Source organism: Salarias fasciatus, chromosome 6 (genome assembly GCF_902148845.1).
Source record: "Salarias fasciatus chromosome 6, fSalaFa1.1, whole genome shotgun sequence".
Taxonomy (NCBI): Eukaryota; Metazoa; Chordata; class Actinopteri; order Blenniiformes; family Blenniidae; genus Salarias; species Salarias fasciatus.
The window spans coordinates 396,017-419,878 of record NC_043750.1 but is presented as its reverse complement, the minus strand read 5'-3'; the positions used below and the strand labels follow the sequence as shown (position 1 = coordinate 419,878).

The window sequence follows — 23,862 nt, the reverse complement described above, 5'->3', positions numbered from 1 at the left end:
CAGAATTAACATAGATTAGAAAAATTACAAAATTGTGTGTGTGAGTGTGTGTGGGGGGGTCATGGAGGGACTGAGGCCTTGTTCAATAAATAGAAATAAAAGAAAAGCTCCTTATTACTCCACTGTGAAGTCCACACACACACACACACACACACACACACACACTCAGCCTCATCCTGTTGGTTTGGTGGTGTTCCTCTCTTTGGAGGGGGGCAGCTTCTCCACATCCGTCTCCACAGCGCTCTGCTAGCTGGTGAATTGGTGAATGGATGAATGGGTGAAAGGATGAATGGGTGAAGAGGTGAAGGGGTGAAGGGGTGAAGGGGTGAGGCCTCCAGCTCCAGGCCAACATCATGTAGCTTCGGTGCTGATGCTAGTTGAGCGGTCTGGACGGACGTCCTGATGTCCAGCAGCTGTCTTTCTGTCTCTTGAAGCTGTTTGAGTGTTTGTGGTGGAAAGTGTGTGACGTGCTGCTGACAGCTGTGGATGACACACACACACACACACACACACACACACACACACACACACACACCTGGGAGACCCGCTGCTCTGTGAAGCTGTTAGAGCTGGAGGATTCGGCGTAGGGAGCTCTCTGGCTCAGTGCTGCCCCCTGCTGGTTCCAGCTGCTTCATTCCTCTCACTGCTTTCAGCTGAGTCCAACCCGCCGGTCTCACGCCACAGTGAGGTGACCCGGGTCCCTCGTACCGCCGAGCGCCGCTCCGGACCGCTCCTCCGTTGAGGGCTTGTGGGCGGAGCCTCTCGCTGGCGTAGTTTCTCTTGGTTTCTCCATCCATTTGTCTGTTGGTGCCCTGGTGGGCGGGGCCGGGCGGGGCCGGGCCGGGCGGTGCTCCTCCTCCAGACTGAATGCTTCAACCTCATCCCTGATATGTCCTGTACCTGAAGGCGGCGGTTTGCTTCGTTTCGTTTAGCGGTACGTTAGCAGCGCTGCTGCGGTTCGGTCGTGCGTTGCGCCGGTTGTCGGCGCTAGACTCCGAGCGAGCCCGTCCGCCGCCATCACGGACTGCCATTCTCTTTTTTTACTCCTCTCCAACTCTTTCCCACCCTCCACATAACTGCTGCCGCCTTTGCCCCGGCTATGGCTTTAAAAGTACACAGTATGTCCAGTTTGACTCCCTGAGGACAGAGACAGAGCCAGGGTGCCGGGACAACACGAGAAGAAATAAAGTGATGTTTCGGGGTAAGCACAGTCTAGGAATAGTCCTCTACCTCTGTTCTCTCACTCCTCTTGCTGTTCATCCTGTTCAGACAGCTCTCCTCCTCTCCCTCCGTGTGTGTCTGTGTTTTGTGTGCTTGATAAACCCATGTCTCCTTGTGTCGTCTTTCTTTTGGCATCTCCAGTAGATTTCTTCCTTTCCTCCCTGATTTGTGGTCAGAATGAGAAGTGTGCAGCCAGGCTGTAGCTCTGCCGGCCGCTCTGGTCTGCACAGAGCATTTTGTGGGGGAATGTTTCCTTCAGCTAGACGCACCTGAGTCTGACCCCCCCTCAGCTAGCTTCCTCCAGGCCAGGGTCAGCTGCTAGCAGTTAGCCTCCGGCGCCAGCGCGGCGTCCAGCTAGCCCAGGCGTTAGCGGCGAGCGCAGACAGGAAGTCACGTCAGTGCTGGCATGTAGCCGTCAGAAACCCTGTCATTCATTGTGTCCCGGGTCCTCGTCCTCGCCCTAACCCCGCTGTCCTCTGTGTCCTTGGTCTGTCCGCAGATCGAGGAGGACCGCCACCAGCCGCGGCCCAACCAGCTGAGGAGGCTGGCGTCCTACGTCTTCTCGTCCTCCACCCTGGAGACGGAGCAGTACCCGCACGGAGGCGGCGGCTTCATCCAGAGGAGCCGCTCGGCCGAGAGCAGCCCCGCCCACGCCGCCTCGGCCTCGGCCTCGGCCCGGCGGCGGCACGCCGGCACCCTGCCCACGCCCGGCAGCCCCCGCAGCAGACACTCTGTCCTCAACGTGTCCCGGACGCAGCTGCAGCAGATGTTAGCCAAGCTCATGAACAAGAACAGCAGCTGAGAGGAGGCCCTCACACACACACACACACACACACACACACACATGCACACACACACCTCCCTTTCTCCCACTTCACTGTCAGTGCAGCAGCTGGGGTCAGGGTCAGGCTTGGGGTCAGGGTCAGGGTTCAGGTTTGGGGTCAGGGTCAGGGGTCAGGGTTCGGGGTTGGAGTTGTCCCACCTGAGGGTCGCCCTGCTGCTGAGGTCTCCCTCCTCACACCACTGGTGTGAAGCAGCAGAACTGCAGCAGTTTTGTGGGAGTGTGTGTTTTTCGATGGCAGTGGAATTCAAAGTGAGGTCAGTGGAGGTCAGCGCAGCTCTCAGGACCCTCATCAGACTCCAGCATGCTAAATATTTCTTTTTATTTCAAATAGAAAATCGTTGAGACAGTTTTCCTGCACAAACTGGCATTTCAGGTGTGAGAATCCTGATTCAGTCCTTTTTGGGCGTTTTGAGAGCCTTTTGAAAAATCATGAAATGGGGTTGAATGGATTCCATTCAGGAAGCTTCATTCCTCCAGCGTCTCGGCCTGATGTGAGGGACCTGCATGCTCTACTGGGTTCCTCCAGCTGTTGAGGGGAAAAACCCACTGACACAACTTGATCTGGGAGAAAACCATACTTCTGACACACACACACACACACACACACACACACACACACACACACACACACACACACACACACACACACACACACACACACACACACACACACACAAGTCACAGACAGAATGAACAAATTGAATAAACACAACAAGCCATATTACTAGTGAGCTGCACACACACACACACACACACACACACACACACACACACACACACACACTAAAACACCGATGGCTGGACATCAGCGGATTGAAAGGAGGAGGAGCAGAAGAGCAGCTGATGGGAAACTTTCCATGCAATAAACTGGGAGAAGCCTCTTTGGAAGCTGCAGTTGCACACACACACACACACACACACACACACACACACACCCACAGAGCTGCAGCCTGCTGCGGGCGGATGTGGACCTGAACCCAGAGCAGCAGCAGAGCGGCGCTGCTCTCAGACTGTTACGCTTCACAGTATGGATGCATTTCCTTCTCCAGAGTTTCTGGCTTCGTCCTGCTGAAGCGACGGAGCGGCGGAGGAGGAGCGACTCCCCTCATCCCCCGAGCAATACACCGCCTCCCCTCCCCTCCCCTCCCCTCCCCTCCCCCTGCCGCCCGGCCTCTGCTCTGGTCCTCCCTCCTGTAAATGTGGCGTGTGCAGACGAGCGTGGAGCGAGCCGTGCCGTCTGAGCGCCGCTGACTGAACCGAGCTGCAGTGTGAGCAGACTCCTCCCCGTTACCCTCACCGCTACCACATTCATCCACAAATCCCCCCAATTTTACATTTTTTTAACAAAACATAAAAAAAAAACTTTAAAAAAAAGACCGCACTCAGCCTGAGAAGACTGCGCGCGCACACACACACACACACACACACACACAGCAGTCATAAGCATGCTTGTTGAAAAAGTGAGTTTCAGTCGGTTTTCATTCAGTGTGAGCGGAGCGCTTCTCGTCCATCGGGGGGAAACGGAGTCCCTGTGACAGGAAGTGGCGGTGCCGGGCTGAGCTCGGACCAGTCGCTGCTCTGACACGCCCTGCGGCGGCTGCTGCTGCGGCTGTGTTGCTGGGTGTTGTGTGTCCAGATGGGTGTGTGTGGGGCTGTCTGGGTGTTTTGCGGCAGCGTGGAGCTGTGGTCGGACGATGAAGTCTGTCAGACTTCGGGGTGTTTTTTCACGTCACTGTTGCACTTTATGACTGAGAAACGTTTTCACTCACTGAAGACGAGAACCCTGAGCGTGAGCCTGACTTCCTGGTCAGGTTTTCATCCGTGTTGTCGACGTTGTGTTCAGTGGATCGCTGATGCGCTCGCCAGAGAGAATGAAGAGCCGAAGTTCTGAATGTACAGAGGAACACTGTGACCTGAACCTCCTCTGGTCCCCGGGTGCTCAGGACGCGCAGCATGCTCACTCCTCGCAAACTACTTGAAATAGAAAGGACGATTGTGGCGTTGACGTGGTTCAGAGTGAGAACGGCGAAGCGGCAGGTGTGTGTGCTCAGACCACCGTCCCGCAGAGCCAAGCCTGGTTCTTCATGGCTTCAGTTTCCGTGACTGTGAAGCGTCTCTGACAGGAAGCCGTCATTTTGATCGTAAAAACACATTTAGACCTTCTGTTGGTCTGAACTCCGCCGACGGTGAACACAGACAACTGACAGCTGTCAGTGAGCAGCCTCAGCCCCGCCCTCCTCGTCTGAAGGTCATGCAGGTCATGTCCTCTCCAGACGGTGACGCGTGCGCGTGTGTGAGTGTGTGTGTGTGTGTGTGTGTGTGTGTGATATTATTAAAGTAACATACAGGGTGTATCATGGCTGAACATGTCTGTGTGACCATCGGTTGTAAACCAGCTGTGAATAAACTGTAAACCAGTTTTAGTTCCGCTGTAACCAGCTGTACCTGTGGTGTAAACAGCTGTAAACCAGTCGTAGCTCAGCTGGTAACCGGTTGTAAACTAGTTGGGTTGTAAACTGGTTTCTGTAAAGCAGCTGTTAAGCAGGTGTTCCCTGGTTTTAACGGAGTTGATCAGTCGCAGACTAGTTGTAATGGGCTGGTAAACCAGCTGTAACTCTGCTGTAAACAAGCTGTGAATGGTTTGTAAACTCAGCTGTTAACCAGCTGTTAACCAGCTGGTAACCAGCTGTACCTGGGTGTTCTCCAGCTGGTTCTGTCCTGTTCCTCCTGTTTCTCTCCGGTGTTCCTCCCGCTGATGGAGTTGGTTGTTTTCCTGAGTTCAGTGAAATCTCTGGGCTCTGTGTTGTAAAGTGTTGCTTCATAATATGGCTTTAACCTTTATATTCACTTCCTTTTTCTGTTAGTTCTTCCTCTATTGCCTCCAGATTGAAACATAACTGTGAGGTTTGAACATAACTGATTTGTGACATTTCCAGAGGGGATCAGCAGAGGACCTGATCCCTGCAGATCACCTCTCACCTCATGCTGGATCCAATAAGTTGTTTTTATCCTCAGACTGAGCCGTATGGATTCATATTTCTCACTGCTCTTCCTGTGTGCCCAGAATCCCAATGTTTATTTAGTACTGTAACCATGGCAACAGCCCAGCTGTACTTGGACTCCATCCTGATCGGCCCGGGTGGCGTTTGGTGGATTTAAGATTGTTACCTGAGAAAAGCTCAGTCGTCAGAATCAGTGTCTTCCCTCCATGACATCAGGCTCATTTCATCACAGCTGAAACTTTCCGGTCGAATGATTTTAAAGAAGATTCACGTCGAGGAGTTCAGAGAAATGCTGCTTCTTCACTTCATGAGGGCTAAACGGCCTTTTTGTGCAATAAAAATCCAAAGCCTGCTTCAGTCAAAGGTGTGTGTGTGTGTGTGTGTTTGTGTGTGTGTGTGTAAATGAACAGTGGGCACACAGAATGAAGAACGGCTGAAACTCAGAAACAGACTGAGGCCACAGAGTGCAGAGGAAGAGGAGGCTGCTGTGGTTCACTGTGGCTCAGCGGGTTGTTGACCTCTGACCTCTGACCTGTCCACACCCTCATGTCACGCCGTCCAACTGGGAGCTCCAGGTGGGCTGTGTGTGGAGTGTGTGTTGATCACAGACTCCGCCCACCCCGCCGTGCCGTAGCTCCACTCAGCTGCTGCTAGGGGGAGCCGCTGGACGAGGACCGGCTCCGCCCCGCCCCGCCCCGCCCCGCCCCGCTCCACGGCTCCTCGCTCGGCAGGACGAAGGAAGCTTCGCTTTCCTCTCCTTCCTTCGTCCTGCACTCGGAGCCTGTCCAGGACGGGGGAGGGTGGTTCTTCTTCTGGGAGATGAAACGATGCGGGAGCCGCACAGGAGCTTCACATGTGCTCCTCAGTTTGCAATAAGGCGAGTGGTGGAGAGCGCCTGTACCATACACGCTAGCTTTCTTTTATATCACCCTCCCATTGTACAGCACTGCTTGTATAATTCACAGGTGAAGCATGTATTTAAAGTTTTTTGTAAATTCCGATAACCGTGTACATATATGCAAACGAGTAGTAAATCCTAGCGTGACAGTTAACCTCTAAAGCATGACGTGTAGTTTGTATGTACAGGCTGTATGTGACATGTGGATGAAGGAAAACACTTGAAAATCAGCTGACATGGGAGCGCCTGCTGTCTACAGATAAACTCAAAATGCATTTTTGTGCCTTTTATATCAATGTATGTAATCTAGACAATCCTGAAAAGCTCATGTAAAACCAAAACAACATTAAAATGGTTTTTGGTCAAATATGAAACTGCAGCTCTGTTTTTTTTTTTTTTTTTTTTTCTGGGTAGCGAGGACCAAACATGATCCACTCTGTGGATGCTGAAAACAAAAGAAGCGACAAAGCACATGAAGAAATGAGATTCTGTGATATAAAGCTGAGAGGAGGGCATAAAGAGGGTGTGTATTGGCCAGGCCCTCTCGATACGACATGTCCTGATGCAGCGATATCACTGCGCGTCAGGATATCGCTGTGTGGGGATATTCTATACAGTTACAGTACATTACTCTTTATCATCTTTAACGACACTCTCCAGCCTTCACAGCCTCACTGAGGTGTTTTTACAGATTGCCCCTGAAGTGATTCATGGAAAAGCTCATGAAGCTTCATTTACCCTCAGCAAGTTTTTTAGTAAACCACACCAGTGAGGAGGCAGCAATGCTTCACCAGCTGCAGCTCAAACAGAATGCAGGACAGAAACCCGAACACCCTCCACAGCCTTCCTTCAGTCGCAGGCTCTGTGCCCTGCAGGTTAGCATTAGCATTTAGCACTGTCCCTGTAGTGTTTTGGAGGTTAGCATTAGCATTTAGCACTGTCCCTGTGGTGTTTTGGAGATTAGAATTAGCATTTAGCATTGTCCCTGCAGTTCTCTGGAGATTAGCATTAGCATTTAGCACTGTCCCTGTAGTGTTTCTGAGGTTATCATTAGCATTTAGCACTGTCCCTGTAGTGTTTCTGAGGTTAGCATTAGCGTTTAGCACTGTCCCTGTAGTGTTTCTGAGGTTAGCATTAGCGTTTAGCACTGTCCCTGTAGTGTTTCTGAGGTTAGCATTAGCGTTTAGCACTGTCCCTGTAGTGTTTCTGAGGTTATCATTAGCGTTTAGCACTGTCCCTGTAGTGTTTCTGAGGTTGGCATTAGCGTTTAGCACTGTCCCTGTAGTGTTCCTGAGGTTATCATTAGTGTTTAGCACTGTCCCTGTAGTGTTTCTGAGGTTATCATTAGCGTTTAGCACTGTCCCTGTAGTGTTTCTGAGGTTAGCATTAGCATTTAGCACTGTCCCTGTGGTGTTTTGGAGATTTGAATTAGCATTTAGCATTGTTCCTGCAGTGCTCTGGAGATCAGCATTAGCATTTAGCACTGTCCCTGTAGTGTTTCTGAGGTTAGCATTAGCATTTAGCACTGTCCCTGTAGTGTTTCGGAGGTCAACATTACCATTTAGCATTGTTCCTGCAGTGCTCTGGAGATTAGCATTAGCATTAGCACTGTCCCTGTAGTATTTCGGAGGTTACCATTAGCATTTAGCACTTTCCCTGTGGTGTTTTGGAGATTAGCATTAGCATTTAGCTCTGTCCCTGTAGTGTTTCGTAGGTTAGCATTAGCATTTAGCACTGTCCCTGTAGTGTTTTGGAGGTTAGTATTAGCATTTAGCATTGTTTCTGCAGTGCTCTGGAGGTTAGCATTTGCATTTAGCACTGTCCCTGTAGTGCTCTAGAGGTTAGCATTAGCGTTTAGCATTGTCCCGATAGTGACTCGTCTTCCAGGAACATCCTGAGGACCCAGTAAATTGAATCTGGACCTTCACAATACTGAGAGCAGACTGTTGAGAACAGTTTGGAGCCATTGAAACGTGTAATTTTTTCTTTGACGTCATTTAGTTGTTTTTATCCATTTTGTCTGTTTCTTCAGTCTTTGTGTTTTTATGCTGTTGTAGTTCCGCCATGTGTCATTTTCAGTGTAACTCCTTTTTTCCCGCTGAAGAGAAGGGGATTGAGAGTGTCCACAGTGTCCCTGTGACCACAGCTTGAGAGGCGGCCTTGGTGGGAGTTGACTCGTACTCTACCGGTTGATTTGAGTTGCGTTCAGTCTCATGTTTCCTCACGGTGGATGAGACAGAACCTGTTTGAGCAGGTGTGATCGTTCTCTGTTTTGAAGGAGAGGGGTGGACGGCAGCCTGGCCGTTGTCAGGATGAGACGGCTCCAGAGTGTCTCGGTCTTTGTAATGAGACGTCTTCTCGGTTGTTTCAGGCCTCGTCACCGGTGGACCCGAGTGGCCCGTCGCTCCCGTCTCCGGACTACCGGACGAAGGCTCAGAGCGAGGAGAAGGAGCTCTTCCACATCCTCCCTCAGCTGCAGGCCAAGAGAGCCGACTTCCTGAGCGTCATGCTGACCGGCACGCTGCCGCAGCGCCGGGGCCTGGCGCCGCCGGAGGAGCCGGTCCCGGAGCCTCCGGGGCCCGGAGACGACGACGTGACCAAGAGCCAGTCCAACAGCGACGCCAGTCAGAAGAGCACCGAGCACAGCCAGGACGCCGCCCCCTCCACCCTCATGGCCGAAGACCACCGCGGCCAGAGGGAGCACGCCTCGGCCGCAGACGCCGACCCCGACCTGGAGGATGCGTCCAAGACTCTGGTCCTCTTCTCGCCCGGAGACACGCGCAAGTCTCCCTCCGGTGCCGAAGTGGCACTGGAAGCCGAGCTGGCCACGCCCACGGCCCTTGCCTCCCACGCCGACCGTCTGGCGGTGGGAGATGGCGTGCAGCCCGAAGTCTCGGACACTGGACGTCTGTCCCCGGCTCTCAGGTTTGACCTCCGGCCGTCCACGCCCATCGCTCCCGCCTCACCTCCCTTCACCAAAGTGGAACGCACCTTCATCCACATCGCAGAGACGTCACACCTGAACATCATGTCTTCCAACGGTCACTCTGCCAGAGACGGCGAGCGGGAAGTCTTCGTGCTGGACTCGGCTCCTGCTCCAGCTTGGGAGGTGAAGAAACAGTCTCCAGAGGAGCCGGGACTCCAGCAAGGTACCGCTGCAGTGGAGGACCGTCCCAAAGAGAAGGGACTCCTTCAAGGTACCGCTGCAGTGGAGGACCGTCCCAAAGAGAAGGGACTCCTTCAAGGTACCGCTGCAGTGGAGGACCGTCCCAAAGAGAAGGGACTCCAGCAAGGTACCGCTGCAGTGGAGGACCGTCCCAAAGAGAAGGGACTCCAGCAAGGTACCGCTGCAGTGGAGGACCGTCCCAAAGAGAAGGGACCTCTTCAAGGTACCGCTGCAGTGGAGGACCGTCCCAAAGAGAAGGGACCCCTTCAAGGTACCGCTGCAGTGGAGGACCGTCCCACAACAGAGGATGTTTCCGTGGCCGTCCCGGAGCTCGTCCCTGACGCTCCACCTCAGGCGCTATCCACTGAAGAAGCTGCCACGCTCCCGATGGCTCAACTTGAACCCCAACCTGTGGTCAAGCCCAGGATTCGGAGTCGAATTCCGATCCTGATGTCTGAGGAAGACTCTGGCTCGGAGCAGTCCTCGTCCCTGTCGGCTCGCGCCCGGCTGCAGCAGCGGGCTCGGCAGCTGGACCTGGCACGCCTGCTGGTCCAGAAGCAGCAGGGCCGCTGGATGAGGAGGAGGATGCTGTCGGGGACATCTTCATCATTGTCCTCCGGAGACGACGAGCGTCGCAGAGCTTCCGAGACTCTGTCCACCGCCGGCTCTGAGGAGGATACGCACACCTCTGACGAGCCCAAGAGATGCTCCCGTCTCAAAACCACTGAAGAATCCAAGGAGGGCAGGAGCAAGATCCCCCGACCCGTCACCCCGGTCAGGAGGTCTCCGAGGGGACTCACCGCTGCCGCCGCCGCCGCCGCCTCTTCCCTCTGCGTGCCGGACATGAGCAGCACCAAAGCATCCTTCAGCAGGTGAGATGAGCTGTGCCTTCCTACAACAGTAGCATCAGTCTGTGACGTTCCCACATTCTCTTTATTGCAGCATATTTAATGAGACGAGTCGGACTAGCGTCAGTGTCTCTGCCTCAGACCTGGACACAGCAGGGCAGAAGTCAGATGGACACGTCTTAGAAAAGAAAAGAAAATGTTCAAATTGGCAGGAAAAAGGTCCCCAACACCATGTACTGAAGTGTTTGCTGGTCAAAGTTACTCAGGGATGTTCCGATCAGTTTTCAGCCCTCAGTACCAACCTGATTTCTCAGATTTGAGTATGGTCCAATCCTGATACTTTCCCAATCCAGTACTTTCGGGCTATTGCTATATTGCAAGTATAGGAAAAGAAAAAAAAGTCATTTCTTCATTAATTCATGGAGTCTGCATTGAGTTTTGTTTTGAAGAAATGCTTCTGTCAGTGCTTCTTTCCTGTTCCAAACTCATCAGTTGTTTTATCTAGTCCTCTCAAAGATACTGAAGTGGAGTCATTTCTGACCCCACCTATGCATCCCAGGGTTGAGTCCTCTTCTTACTGTCGAAAAACCATGTTGTCAGAAACTGGAACAGCTTGTTAACTACTGCCCGGGAACATCTGGGTCAGCTGGTGCCGATCTTCGGGACTCTTCTCCATGCTAATGCTAATGCTAATGCTGCTTACCGTGCGGTTGCCATTCAGTCGGCTGACTGAAACGAGATCAGCGAGGTGATGGGGTGGATTTGCCGCCACCTGATTGGTCAGAAGCGGGTGATGTCGGCCCTGGTGTTCCTGGTTCCGTGACGGTGGAACTGATGGATGTTCTTCTGTCTGCAGGAGCAACAGGGTGGAGCTGAGCACCCCCAGCCCCCACTGGAAGGGGAAGCCAGTCCCGCCCCGGTCGTCGTCCAGCTCGTCGGGCGCCCCCGCCCCCTGCGGCAGCCCCCGCATGCCCCTCCGGGTGCTGTTTGGAACCCGACGCAGCCTCAGCTCCACCCACTGCAGGACCGACAGTCCCTCCCCTCAGAGAGCGGTCCCGGCGGCCAAATCCAGGCAGCTGCTGTCCGTGCGCGCCCCCACCGTCCCTGTGCTCCCGCCCAGGACCGGCGGCGGCGGCATGCGGCGCAGCGCATCGCAGGAAGCCACGGCTCCGGCCAGGACTCGGCCCAAAGCCGCCGGCTCAGCCAGGGAGAGGGCGCCCCCCAGGGAGAGAGCAGGGCCCGCCAGATAATAGAGAGACTGGCTGCTGGAGCCTCCACCGGCACCGCCCGTCCGGACCGCCGCGCCGCCCGTCCGGACCGCCGCTCCCTCTCTCTCAACCGGCTGCAGGACTCTGCCTGGCTCACTCTGCATGGTAAACTATATCACCAGTAAGACCCGGAGAGCCCACATGTACACGCTCTCTAACTCTAAGGACTCTGGTAGTTTGACTCCGCCCCCCTTCTGCCAAATATCCATGGAACTGGACTGCTCTACGTCCCGTGTCAGACACGCCTGACCCTGGCCTGGAGTGGAGACGTGGGCGTCCTCCTGTCCCCGGGTGTGTGTGCTTCACTCCTGTAATGAGTTGTACATAGCAGAACGCTGTCCCATAAGAACATCTTTATTTTTTACCTCGCTCTTTATTTCTCCTCTGTTCGCTGTGTCGGCACTGTGCTCCTTATTTATGCATGAGAAAACAGGACTAACATGATCCGGTCCGGGACTGCAGGGCTCTGGGCATGGAGCTGGAAAGTAAAGTCTCAGTCATGTGAAACGCCGTCTCGCCTCCTTCTTTCCTGTCTCTGGCAGGGTGTCTCACTGCTGCTGGGAGTCGGTCTCTGGTGTCCACTGCGTCTCACTGCTGCTGGGAGTCGGTCTCTGGTGTCCACTGTGTCTCACTGCTGCTGGGAGTCGGTCTCTGGTGTCCACTGTGTCTCATTCCAGCGCTGAACAGCACTGATAACAAACATTCTGCATTCAGCTCGTTCACTCTGCTTTTCTTTCAATTCAGCAATTCAAAGCTCAGTCATACGATTTAACCACACATCAACTTCTTGATAGTTGTCCGTCTTTGACTCGCCAAGATAATATATATATATATATATATATATATATATATATACACTTAGCATGCACATCCAGACTGCAAATATCTACAATTCAGATTTTAACAAAGATTTATGAAACTCATTAACCATCATGAAGCATCTGGGTTCATCCCTGTTATTCCGAGTCCAGCAGAGAAAACTTTTCTCTAGAAGCGAAAACCCCCGTATTCTGGGTGTTCCACATGGGTTTCTGTCTTGAAGAGGATCCGGGGGTCTATGTTTTCCCTAAATTATATTATTTAAAAATTTATTTTCATTTACTAAAAGTGTATCCGGAGGTTCAGTTTTACTATTATTATTTTGGCCTTTATTTAATATTTATTAAATGAGGATCAGGGTGGGCCACGTGCTTTTTGTTTTTGCTGCAGTCCCGCTCCCGGCCAGCAGAGGGCGCTCAGAGCCGCAGCAGAGTAAAGATGGCGGCTCCGGGGGAGCTGAGTCTCCTGGAGAACTTCCCGTCCAGGATCAACCAGATGGACGTTTTAATGCTCCAGAGTCACTGGACCTTAATCTTTAAGACTCCCGACGAGCCCCCGACCCTCCTCTTCACCCCCTCCCGCCCCGGGACTACCGGCATTTTGCTGCGCGTCCACGCGCTCACGGCGGAGGAGGCGACGGGATGCGCGGCGGACGAGCCGGGCGAGCCGGGCTCCGCTCCCCGGGTCCGGCTCTTCGCCAGCCGCCTCTTCATGCGGCACCGCGGCGCCCCCGGCCCCGGCAGCGTCCGGGCCGCGAGGCCGGTGGAGCTGCAGCGGGTGGTGGTGGGGAGCCGCGGCGGAGCGGAGCCGCCGCTCAGCGGGCTGCGGCAGGCCTGCGGCCCGGGACGGTGGCTGCTGGGCCGGCAGGGGGAGCCGCTGCTGGTCGGAGAGCCGGGACAGGTGGGACACACGCGCACACACGCACGCACACACAGTTGAACTCTGACCCCTGGGATGGAGTCTCCTGTTAAGCTGACAGCCCCTTCTTCGTTAGTAGTTGTACGGCAGACGTTCCCGCCATGCTGTCAGCTGCGAGCCCTTTCAGAATAAAAGCCCCCCGGCTGCGAGCCCTTTCAGAATAAAAGCCCCCCCCCCCCGGCTGCGAGCCCTTTCAGAATAAAAGCCCCCCCCCGGCTGCGAGCCCTTTCAGAATAAAAGCCCCTCATGCTGTGTGATCTGTGTGACCTGCAGGAGCTGCAGGAGCTGCTGGTGCTGGAGTGCAGCCCGGTGACCCAGGGCCGGATCGGGGCCGGCACCTCGCTGGTCCTGACGGACTGGGCCTGGGCCGGCCCCCCGCCGCCCCCCCCCTGCCGGCCGCTCCGGCTGTGCGTGTCGGACTTCGCTCAGGACTGGGACGCTCTGTGCAGGGGACGCTCCCTCCTGGACGGCGGGGGTCCGGGCCCGCGGCGCCGCCCGGACTGCAGGGTGGAGGTGCGGGTGGCGGACGCCCGGCGGTGGTCCGGGCGGTCCGCGGGCCCCCGGGGGGACGCCCCGGACGTGGACAGCTGCGTGTTCGTGAGCAAGCAGCTGCTCCTCAGACTGGGGCTGTTCGACCGGGAGTGGGTGAGGCTGGGGGGGCCGGCCGAGACCCGCGGGGGGTCCCGGGCCCAGATGGACCTCGGGGAGCGGCCGGCCGCCGTGCGGGCGGTGGATCTGGGTCCAGACCTGCAGGCTCAGGACGACGTGGCCTTCATATCCAGCACCCTGTGGTTCAACCTGAGCGGGGGGGGAGCTGGTCCCCCTGAGGGGCTGCTCGCTGAGGATCAAGGTGCTCTCACACTCACACACACACACACACACACACACACACACACTCAGCAGCGGTCTCACGTGGCCCTGGTCCTCCAGAGGTGGCGGTCTGGCGGCGCCGGCCGCTCGGACAGTGAGTGTCGCCGGGTTTGTCCTCCGGCTGCCGCGGAGCTCCACATCCGGCCGGTGGTCTCTCTGCTCTACGACCAGCTGAGCCCCCCCGACCGCCTGCTGGCCCTCCACTTCCGCCGGCCCAGGTCAGCCCCTCCCCCGCTCGCCGTGTGGCCGGCGGGCGGCGGCGGCTGACCGTCCTGATGTCCACAGGCTGGTCTCGCAGGGAGACGTCCTCTCCGTCCCCGACCCGCTGGAGGAAGATCCCCGGGCCCGGACCAGGTACCGCCCCCCAGGCTGATCCGGACCCGGACCCGTGGTGACGCTGTCCCCCCATCAGGTGCCCGGTCCGGTTCTTCAGGGTGGACAAGGTGTGTCCGTCGGCGGGAGGCGCGGGAGCGGCCGGAGCTCACCTGGCGGACTCGGACCACACGTCTCTGTACAGCGTGAGTCCCTCCTCCGGCCCGGACCAGCACACTGACCGGCCCTACAAAATAAGACTTCCTGTCAGGGTGAGGACGCTGTCAGTGGGAGCAGAGCCCAACAGACCGGTTCCTATAGCAACAGGAAGGACAGTGGAAGCTCATACCCGCTGAAAGGCTGTCAGTGTAAGAGCAGAGCAGCTCCACGCTCGCAGGACCCGGGGGCAAGAAGGCCTGAACGGTGCAGCACCGTCAAGTAGTGGGCAAATCGTAGAGGGACTGAACGAAAAGCTGAAAATAAACAAGAATGAAACAAAATGCTTCAAAGGTAAAGGCAGACCTTCTGTAAGGTAAAGCACAACTTCTGCCCACTTTATTTTGAAGGAGAAACGTGTGGCTGAGATAGAAGGTCTTAAAGTAGAGAAACGGAAAAGGAGCCACTACCCTTCACATTTGTCCCAGCTCATCCTGCAGGCCGCCGTCTCTGGTCCTCTGTGGTCCTCTCTGGCTCTCTCTGGCTCTCTCTGGCTCTCTCTGGTCCTCTCTGGTCCTCTCTGGCTCTCTCTGGCTCTCTCTGGTCCTCTCTGGTCCTCTCTGGCTCTCTCTGGCTCTCTCTGGTCCTCTGTGGTCCTCTGTGGTCCTCTCTGGTCCTCTCTGGTCGTCTCTGGCTCTCTCTGGTCTTCTCCGGTCCTCTCTGGCTCTCTCCGGTCCTCTCTGGCTCTCTCTAGTCCTCTCTGGCTCTCTCTGGTCTTCTCTGGTCGTCTCTGGCTCTCTCTGGTCTTCTCTGGCTCTCTCTGGTCCTCTCTGGCTCTCTCTGGTCCTCTCTGGCTCTCTCTGGTCTTCTCTGGTCGTCTCTGGCTCTCTCTGGTCTTCTCCGGTCCTCTCTGGCTCTCTCTGGACGTCTCTGGCTCTCTCTGGTCCTCTCTGGCTCTCTCTGGTCCTCTCTGGTCCTCTCTGGTCCTCTCTGGTCCTCTCTGGCTCTCTCTGGTCTTCTCCGGTCCTCTCTGGCTCTCTCTGGCTCTCTCTCTGGCTCTCTCTGGTCCTCTCTGGTCCTCTCTGGCTCTCTCTGGTCCTCTCTGGCTCTCTCTGGTCCTCTCTGGTCCTCTCTGGCTCTCTCTGGTCGTCTCTGGCTCTCTCTGGTCTTCTCCGGTCCTCTCTGGCTCTCTCTGGCTCTCTCTGGTCCTCTCTGGTCCTCTCTGGCTCTCTCTGGTCTTCTCTGGCTCTCTCTGGCTCTCTCTCTGGTCCTCTCTGGCTCTCTCTGGTCTTCTCTGGCTCTCTCTGGTCCTCTCTGGCTCTCTCTGGTCCTCTCTGGTCCTCTCTGGTCCTCTCTGGCTCTCTCTGGTCCTCTCTGGCTCTCTCTGGTCCTCTCTGGTCGTCTTTGGCTCTCTCTGGTCTTCTCCGGTCCTCTCTGGCTCTCTCTGGCTCTCTCTCTGGTCCTCTCTGGCTCTCTCTCTGGTCCTCTCTGGCTCTCTCTGGTCTTCTCCGGTCCTCTCTGGCTCTCTCTGGTCTTCTCCGGTCCTCTCTGGTCCTCTCTGGTCCTCTCTGGTCCTCTCTGGTCCTCTCTGGCTCTCTCTGGTCTTCTCCGGTCCTCTCTGGTCCTCTCTGGTCCTCTCTGGTCCTCTCTGGTCCTCTCTGGTCCTCTCTGGCTCTCTCTGGTCCTCTCTGGTCCTCTCTGGTCCTCTCTGGTCCTCTCTGGTCCTCTCTGGCTCTCTCTGGTCCTCTCTGGTCCTCTCTGGTCCTCTCTGGTCCTCTCTGGCTCTCTCTGGCTCTCTCTGGTCCTCTCTGGTCCTCTCTGGTCCTCTCTGGTCCTCTCTGGCTCTCTCTGGTCCTCTCTGGTCCTCAGGGTTCTGGTCTGGTCTCCTCAGGGCGGCTCCACCAGCAGTGCTGTCCCGTGCTGCTGTCCAGAGGGACGGTGTTCCTGGTCCTTCCTGTCCGCCGTGGGCCTGCTCAGACCGCTGGAGCTGCTCAGCAGCATCATCTGTCCTCACCTGCAGCACAGGTACCGGAGTCACACTCTCACACTGTCACACTGTCACACTGTCACACTGTCACACTCTCACACTGTCACACTGTCACACTGTCACACTGTCACACTGTCACACTGTCACACTCTCACACTGTCACACTGTCACACTCTCACACTGTCACACACTCACACTGTCACACTCTCACACTGTCACACACTCACACTGTCACACTCTCACAGTGTCACACTCTCACACTGTCACACACTCACACTGTCACACTCTGACACTCACCCACTCACACTGTCACACTCTGACACTCACCCACTCACACTCACACTCTCACACACTGGAGTCCAGCCTGTTCCGGGCCTTCGTCCTGTAAAGTGTGTGGGATTCGAACCGGCCGCCCGGTGACAGTGACGCGGTGTGTGCTCCAGCAGCTCGCTGTCCTGCTGCACCGTCCTGCTCCACGGGCCGCCGGGCAGCGGCAAGACCGCCGTGGTGCGGGCGGCCAGCTGCAGGCTCCACCTCCACCTGCTGAAGGTAGGACCGCCACACCCCCAGACTCCGCCCCTCCACCCAGACTCCACCCCTCCACCCAGACTCCGCCCAGACTCCACCCCTCCATCCAGACTCCGCCCAGACTCCACCCAGACTCCGCCCAGACTCCACCCCTCCATCCAGACTCCGCCCAGACTCCACCCCTCCACCCAGACTCCGCCCAGACTCCACCCCTCCATCCAGACTCCGCCCCCAGACTCCACCCCTCCGCCCAGACTCCACCCCTCCACCACCCCACCACCCAGACTCCGCCCCTCCACCCAGACTCCACCCCTCCGCCCAGACTCCACCCCTCCATCCAGACTCCGCCCAGACTCCACCCCTCCACCCAGACTCCGCCCAGACTCCACCCCTCCATCCAGACTCCGCCCAGACTCCACCCCTCCACCCAGACTCCGCCCAGACTCCACCCCTCCATCCAGACTCCGCCCCCAGACTCCACCCCTCCGCCCAGACTCCACCCCTCCACCCAGACTCCACCCCTCCACCCAGACTCCGCCCAGACTCCACCCCTCCACCACCCCACCACCCAGACTCCGCCCCTCCGCCCAGACTCCGCCCTGTCCAGATGGGTCTTGGTGCTCCGGGGTGAGACGCTGTGCTGGTGTGTGTGTGTGTGTATGTGTGTGTGTGTGTGTGTGTGTGTGTGTGTGTGTGTGTGTGTGTGTGGTGTGTGTGGTGTGTGTGTGTGTGTGTGTGCAGGTGGAGTGTGTGAGTGTGTGTGCAGACACTCCAGCAGCCGCGGAGTCCAGGCTGCGGCGGGTGTTTGAGCGGGCCGCCGCCCTGCAGCCCTGCGTCCTGCTGCTGCGGAACCTGCCGGTCCTGACCCGGTCCAGAGGGGGCGGCGAGGAGGACGGCCGGGTGCGGGCCACCCTGGGCCTGCTGCTGCGCGGCGCCCCCCGCAGGTCAGGACGCGCTCGCCGTGGCCGGCCGGGGGAACACCGATTCACCCAAAACGCCGGGCCGGTTGTGTTTCAGTGTGGTCGTCGTGGCGACGGCGCGTCGACCCCGTGACCTGTCGGCGGGCGTGGCGTCGGCGTTCGTCCACCAGATGGCGCTGGAGAGCCTGAGCGAGGAGCAGCGGCACGCCGTCCTGCTGGGCCTGAGCCGAGAGCTGCGCCTGGGCCGAGACGTGAGCCTGGACAGACTGTCCGCTCTGAGCGCGGTGCGTCCCGCCGCACGCCGTCCTCACGGCCGCCGCCGCCGCGCCCCCCGGTGACCGTGCGTCCCGTCCTCTTCACAGGGGTTTGTTCTGGGGGATCTGAGAGCCCTGCTGGTCCAGGCCGGCAGAGCCGCCTGCAGGAGACTGGTCCGGACCAGGTGAGGCGCCGCCGGACGCCGCGCCGCCTCCCGGCAGGGAGGACGGGCTGAGGGCTGACGTGTGTCCTGTGCAGTGGTCTTCAGGTGCAGGACCGCCTGTGCTGCGGCGGGGTCACCGTCCTGAACCAGGACTTCCTCTCAGCCCTGGAGACGCTCCAGCAGGCCCAGTCCAAGGCCGTCGGAGCCCCGAAGGTGAGACGGCGGCGGAGACATGAGACATGAGAGTCTTGGTGCTGGACTGGCTCCGGGCTTGTTGGAAACGCTGTTTGTGCTTGTGTTCCGTTGTGTGTGTCAGATTCCCAGGGTGCACTGGGACGACGTCGGGGGTCTGCGTCACGTGAGGAAGGAGATCCTGGACACGGTCCAGCTGCCCCTGCAGCACCCCGAGCTCCTGGCTCTGGGTCTCAGCCGGACCGGGGTCCTGCTGTACGGACCGCCGGGGACGGGCAAGACCCTGCTGGCCAAAGCGGTGGCCACGGAGTGCGCCATGACCTTCCTCAGGTACCGTGACCTTCAGGGTGACCTTCACCTCCGACTCCTTCAGAGTCCAGGATGTTACATCCAGCCATCGCGGGGGGGGGGGGGCTTCAGCAGAGCCACTGTAGATCTGTTAGCGCAGGGAGAGAACCCACTGGGTCCACTGTTTCTCTCTATCCACAGTCCAGGTCCTCTTCCTCCTCCCCCTCCTCCTCCTCCTCCTCCTCTTCCTCTTCCTCCCCCTCCTCCTCCTCCTCCTCTCAGACCAGCAGAGCTTCCTGTGTAGCTTCCCAGCTAACAGTGGTGCAGCTGCAGTGTTTAACTTCCTGTTTCTCTGTGTTCTCAGTGTGAAAGGCCCTGAACTCATCAACATGTATGTTGGTCAGAGTGAAGAAAACATCAGAGAAGGTACCGGCGTCTTTCCTCACTCCATCACCACACCGACGTTTCCTCGCGTCGTCACTTTGTCAGTTGAGAAGGTTTCCAGTCAGCAGATCATTTCCCTGAGATGTTGTAGGACTTGAGTGAAACTCTGAGCGTCTCGCTGAAACAGTTCTTGACGGGTTTTCATGTCATTCATGGAGACTCACCCTGTCATCTGCTGGTTTCAACTCTTCACACTGAACTGAACAGACCAGGAGGACCCCCCCCCCCCAGTCAGCTCAGCAGCAGAGGAAGGTTCCAGCCTTCCAGCCATGTGTGTGTGTGTGTGTGTGTGTGTGTGTGCAGTCCTGACGTGTGTGTTGTGCTCAGTGTTCCACAGAGCGCGCTCAGCAGCACCCTGCGTGGTTTTCTTCGATGAGCTGGACTCTCTGGCTCCCAGCAGGGGGCAGAGCGGAGACTCTGGAGGAGTGATGGACAGGTGAGACAGCGGCTCTGTTTCAGCACTGAGGGACAGGGGACACAGCGGCTCTGACGGTTGTCCTGGTTGACGTGTCTGTCCCTCAGAGTCGTCTCTCAGCTGCTCGCTGAACTCGACGCTCTACACTGCTCTGCCGGCGTCTTCGTGATCGGAGCCACAAACCGTCCAGACCTGCTGGACCAGTCCCTGCTGAGGCCCGGGAGGTCAGACACACACACACACACACACACACACACACACACACACACAGTGTCTCTGGTCTTACTGATCAGGAGTCCCCAGCGTGTCCTGATGTGCAGTCCGGTGTCTGGTCCTCCTGCCGGGACGCTGCTCACTGCGTCTCTCGTGTCTTCAGGTTGGATAAGCTGGTCTACGTTGGCGTCAGCCGGGACCGGCTGTCCCAGCTGCAGGTCCTCCAGGCCATACTTCGAAAGTACGAGCAGATCAGACCTGCAGATACCAGCCTCATGCGTGGCGCCGGCCTGAAGCGTCCTCCAGGGGGCTCCGGGGGTTCTGCGGCGCTGAGCTGGTTGTGGTCTGACCCCCAGGTTCCAGCTGGACCCGGCGGTGGACCTGCAGGAGCTGGTGGACCGGTGTCCCGCCGAGGTGACGGGGGCCGATCTGTACGCTCTGTGTTCAGACGCCATGACCGCCGCCATCAAGAGGAAGACGGCCCTCATCGACCAGGGTGAGACGGACAAGTCTTTCTCAGAGACGGTCGGGACAGCGGGGACAGACCCATGTCTCCCTCGCCCTGAGCCCGTGGCCGATGCTGCCTCTGCTCCCTCACTTCACCTCAGAAAACGACACGACGATAACGAATAGTACGGTCCAAGCTCCAGATGAGAAATATTTATTGACCAGTAAAAACTTAGAGCAGCTTTGTTCAACTTTACGCTACCTGCTTTAAAAAGAACAAAAAGTCTCCAAGCCTGGGGGGGCGCCACTTCCCCCGTCTGTCAACATGAGGAATAGATTCAGCAGCCTTCTGGACGAGTCTCTCACCGGCTCCGGGGATGAAAGGAGTCCTGCTGCTGAGCGATGGTTGGTGCGTCAGCAGTGTCCCAGAGGAGGACAGCTCCTCAGGTCCTCACAGGACCAGAGAACCCAGCTTCACTGGGATTCACAGGCGCTCCAGCCAGATACGGTGCTGAATGCGATCTGCTCAGAATAGTGTGTCATTGTGTTCCTCATGCAGAGCTGTTGCTCTTTAAGCCCGTTACTATGAAAGCCCTAAAAATACTGGTTTTACCGATCAGCGCCTCCTCGGCTCAGGTGCCAGGTGTCATCAGCTGACGGATCGGCTGCTGGTTCTGCTGCGGTCCAGCGGTGTCCTCCGGGGGGGCGAGCAGCTGTCGGACCAGGCAGCCTCCTCCTCCGATACGCAGCCGTTGTTACAGGGTTTCACATTAGAGTCTGCAGTTACATTTCAAGTTTATTTACTCAAAAATCTGCTTTCATCATTCTGACGGCTAGTCTTTCCAGTGCTCCTCTCCGTCTGTTGGTGTTGGTGGGATTTCTGAGAGGAGAATGTCATTCACCTGTCCTCCTCTCAGGCCTGGACTGCGAGGACTCCCCCGTCCTCCTCACCCTCCAGGACTTCTCCTCCGCCCTGGAGAGCTTCCGGCCGTCCGTCTCCAGCCAGGAGCTGCTGCGATACCGGAGCCTCCAGCAGAGGGTGGAGGCCTCGGCCGTCTGACGCCTCGCATCCAGCCGCAGCTGCTCCTGTTGTGTTTCATTTGTCTCAGAGGTTCAGTGTTTTCTGTGATGAATATCAAGCAAAATAAACCAGCAAAGGAGACTGTGTGTGTTTTTCCTCCCAGGAAACAGGAAGCAGATCGCTGGAATGGAAGGTTATAGGAAACCGAGCCAGGCGGGGGGCGGGACAGTGGTCTCAGACCCATTGAGGCTTTTCTCTACGTGGACTTTGGGGCTGATGGTTCTGCAGCAGGGGAAGGACCTGCAGCAGGTGGTGAGGGAGTAGGAGTGTGACGGTACGGTACCTACCTCGGTGTCAGGGTCACGGTTTGGTACGTTTTTCGGTACAGTGGGGAAAAAGTAACAAAAGCTCACAAATGGACCAGAACGTCTTTCCAAAGCTTGAGGCGACAGATTTATACCAGACTGCCAACTCCAACTCCAACTCCACACGCTGCAGCTCATCCTAGTTTCTGTTGTACTTTCTTCTTCGTTTGTTCCTGTTTGGACTTGCTTGTTCTTCTTCTGTGGTAATGGCAGTCGCTGGCAGCTTTTAGGCTCATTACCTTGTGTACCGACCCGTGACCCCCGTACCGACAAATACAGTTACACTCCTGTGAGGGAGGCAGAGCAGGTCGGAGACCTCCACCCTCCATCACCTGTCCCTCCTGGAGAAAAGCCACATTTCATAAGAGCCCGAAGATCTCGGCCCCACCCCAATAAGCAGCCACTCCCTCAGGTCTGGCTTTCACTCGTCATTTATTCCGGCGTACATTTTGATTTCTGTTCAAATCATTCAGCAGCTCAGAGCTGCTCAACATGACGGGTTCATTCATGTGGAATATCCTACTCTACTGAAAACAGAAGCCGTTTCCCCGTCTTGAACAGGGCTTCAGGTGGTCTTGATGGGGTCAGCTGGTGAAGCACATCATTACAGCAGCGACATCAGACGGTTCCTGTAGCTTTCAGCCTGACATGTACTGTTCTGATGGAAGCACTTGTGATTTTAAACAGTGTTTTATTGGATGTAAACTGAGAAGTCGATCATGCTGTAGCAATCTGGATCACCCTAAAGCACATCACCAGCCTTGATTTCCTGAAGGTCGTCCCTGAGACCTGGTTCTGAACCAGGCTCCAGCGACTCAGAACTCTGAACCGGGTTCAGCAGTGCGGCTGCAACTTCAAACAATCCAAATGCAAAGAAAGTCTGCTTTTTTACAAAACCATCGCAAAAGAAGAGGAAACACATCAAAGAAACAGAAAATAATCCTTAAACTGCAGTGTAGCGTCCAGTCTGTCCTCCCAGTCCACCGTCCTCATTGTCCTCATGTTTAGTCCTTCTGGAAATACAGAGTCTGGGTTACAGTGTCAAACGTGCAGCTCGTGGGTCCATCTTGGCGTTCAAGCCCTACCAAAGTCAAATTACAACCAGGACATCAGCTGTTTGTCAGCAGTGAGACGTGGAACCGACGCATCGTTAGCAGTTAGCATCAGTCCGTGATGCTGCGTTAGCGTTCACGGCTAGGCCTCCGAGCTCCTAGCAGACAGGACATACAAATGAGAGCTCGGTTATGTTGTTGGATCATAACTTGTTGGATGTGTGATTGTGGCTGTTCATAACTGCAGCTGTCAGAAATTGTCCTGGGCAGCGCATCAGATCACATCTGATCTGATCAGATCACATCAGATCTGATCAGATCAGACCAGATGTGATCTGATCAGATCACATCTGGTCTGGTCTGATCTTAGTGTGTGTCTGGAGAGATGGTCTATGGTCTGTAGAGACATTGTTCCGGACGTCCTCTCCGGTGTGCTTGGCTCACTGGGCTGTCTCCACTGGGTGGGTGAGGCTGCAGGGACACAGACCAGGGGTTTCACCACACAGGACACGCTCACAGCTGGGTTTGCTTGCTGACTTTAGTGAATCTTTGTGGAGCACAGTACATAGACATGTTTGAGAGGACATTGTGGCCATCGCTCAGCACACTGTGTGAAGTTTGAAGACAGGAAGCAGGAGCTGCGCCTCGAGACTTGATCCAGACCGGGCTTTAAACCTGTCATGTTTATTGAAGGGCTTCAGATTCCTGCCGCCTCAGAATCTCGCCGCTGGTTTCCCAGCGCTGCCACTGATGGTGTCAGGTGTGTCTTCTTTGTCGGTTTCGTGCTGGTTTTCTTGGAGGTAATGATGTGGTGTTCACTCGGAGGGGTCGCCGGTCTGAGGTCCAATCTGAGAAAGAAAGTCGCAGCTGGGTTTCTTCTACAAACTGTTATTTGAAAGGAATGATGCACGTGACACAGTCCAGAGCCCAAACAGGCGAGTGTCTGCAGAGGAAGCGGGGCGTGTAGTCCAGGTCTGGCTTGGACCTGGATTAATCTGGGGGTCTCAGTCTCTGTGCTTTGTTCTCTGGCTTCATTCTGTTGGGTTCTTCTTGGATTTTAGTCCATTGCTGGAGCCCGGATCCAACACACAGGGCTGCTGCTCCTCTCTTTGCCAAATCTAACACACAAATCCTCTCAGCGAAGGGCTCAGGTGAAGTGCGGCATCCGACTGCAGGTTCTGGAAGTACAAAGAAAAACTGGATAGGCCACATCCACAGGGTCCTGGTCTTGAAACAAAACCAAAGCAATG

The 23,862-nt window shown here is 56.3% G+C and overlaps 2 protein-coding genes across 2 annotated transcripts in view; both read left to right on the top strand.

The window, feature by feature from the left end:
* LOC115391070 (tau-tubulin kinase 1-like) overlaps nt 1-11,731 on the top strand; it is a 29,623-nt gene extending 17,892 nt beyond the window's left edge. The window contains exons 7-10 of the mRNA XM_030095166.1: nt 1,721-2,018; nt 8,070-8,101; nt 8,337-10,003; nt 10,836-11,731. Of these exons, the coding sequence (XP_029951026.1) occupies nt 1,721-2,018; nt 8,070-8,101; nt 8,337-10,003; nt 10,836-11,229 (2,391 nt within the window). The 3' untranslated portion in view covers nt 11,230-11,731. The remainder of the gene's footprint in view (nt 1-1,720; nt 2,019-8,069; nt 8,102-8,336; nt 10,004-10,835) is intronic.
* A 758-nt stretch (nt 11,732-12,489) lies between these two features.
* Nucleotides 12,490-21,336, top strand: pex6 (peroxisomal biogenesis factor 6). Its single transcript, XM_030093810.1, is given in 19 exon segments — nt 12,490-12,966; nt 13,258-13,788; nt 13,790-13,834; nt 13,915-14,072; nt 14,140-14,208; nt 14,267-14,372; nt 16,214-16,347; nt 16,753-16,858; nt 17,579-17,781; nt 17,855-18,041; nt 18,120-18,196; nt 18,271-18,388; nt 18,492-18,697; nt 19,020-19,081; nt 19,427-19,535; nt 19,622-19,738; nt 19,891-19,968; nt 20,084-20,223; nt 21,092-21,336. Coding segments are annotated over 19 exon segments (3,051 nt in total). The 5' UTR covers nt 12,490-12,504; the 3' UTR covers nt 21,235-21,336.
* The last annotated feature ends 2,526 nt before the right edge of the window (nt 21,337-23,862 follow it).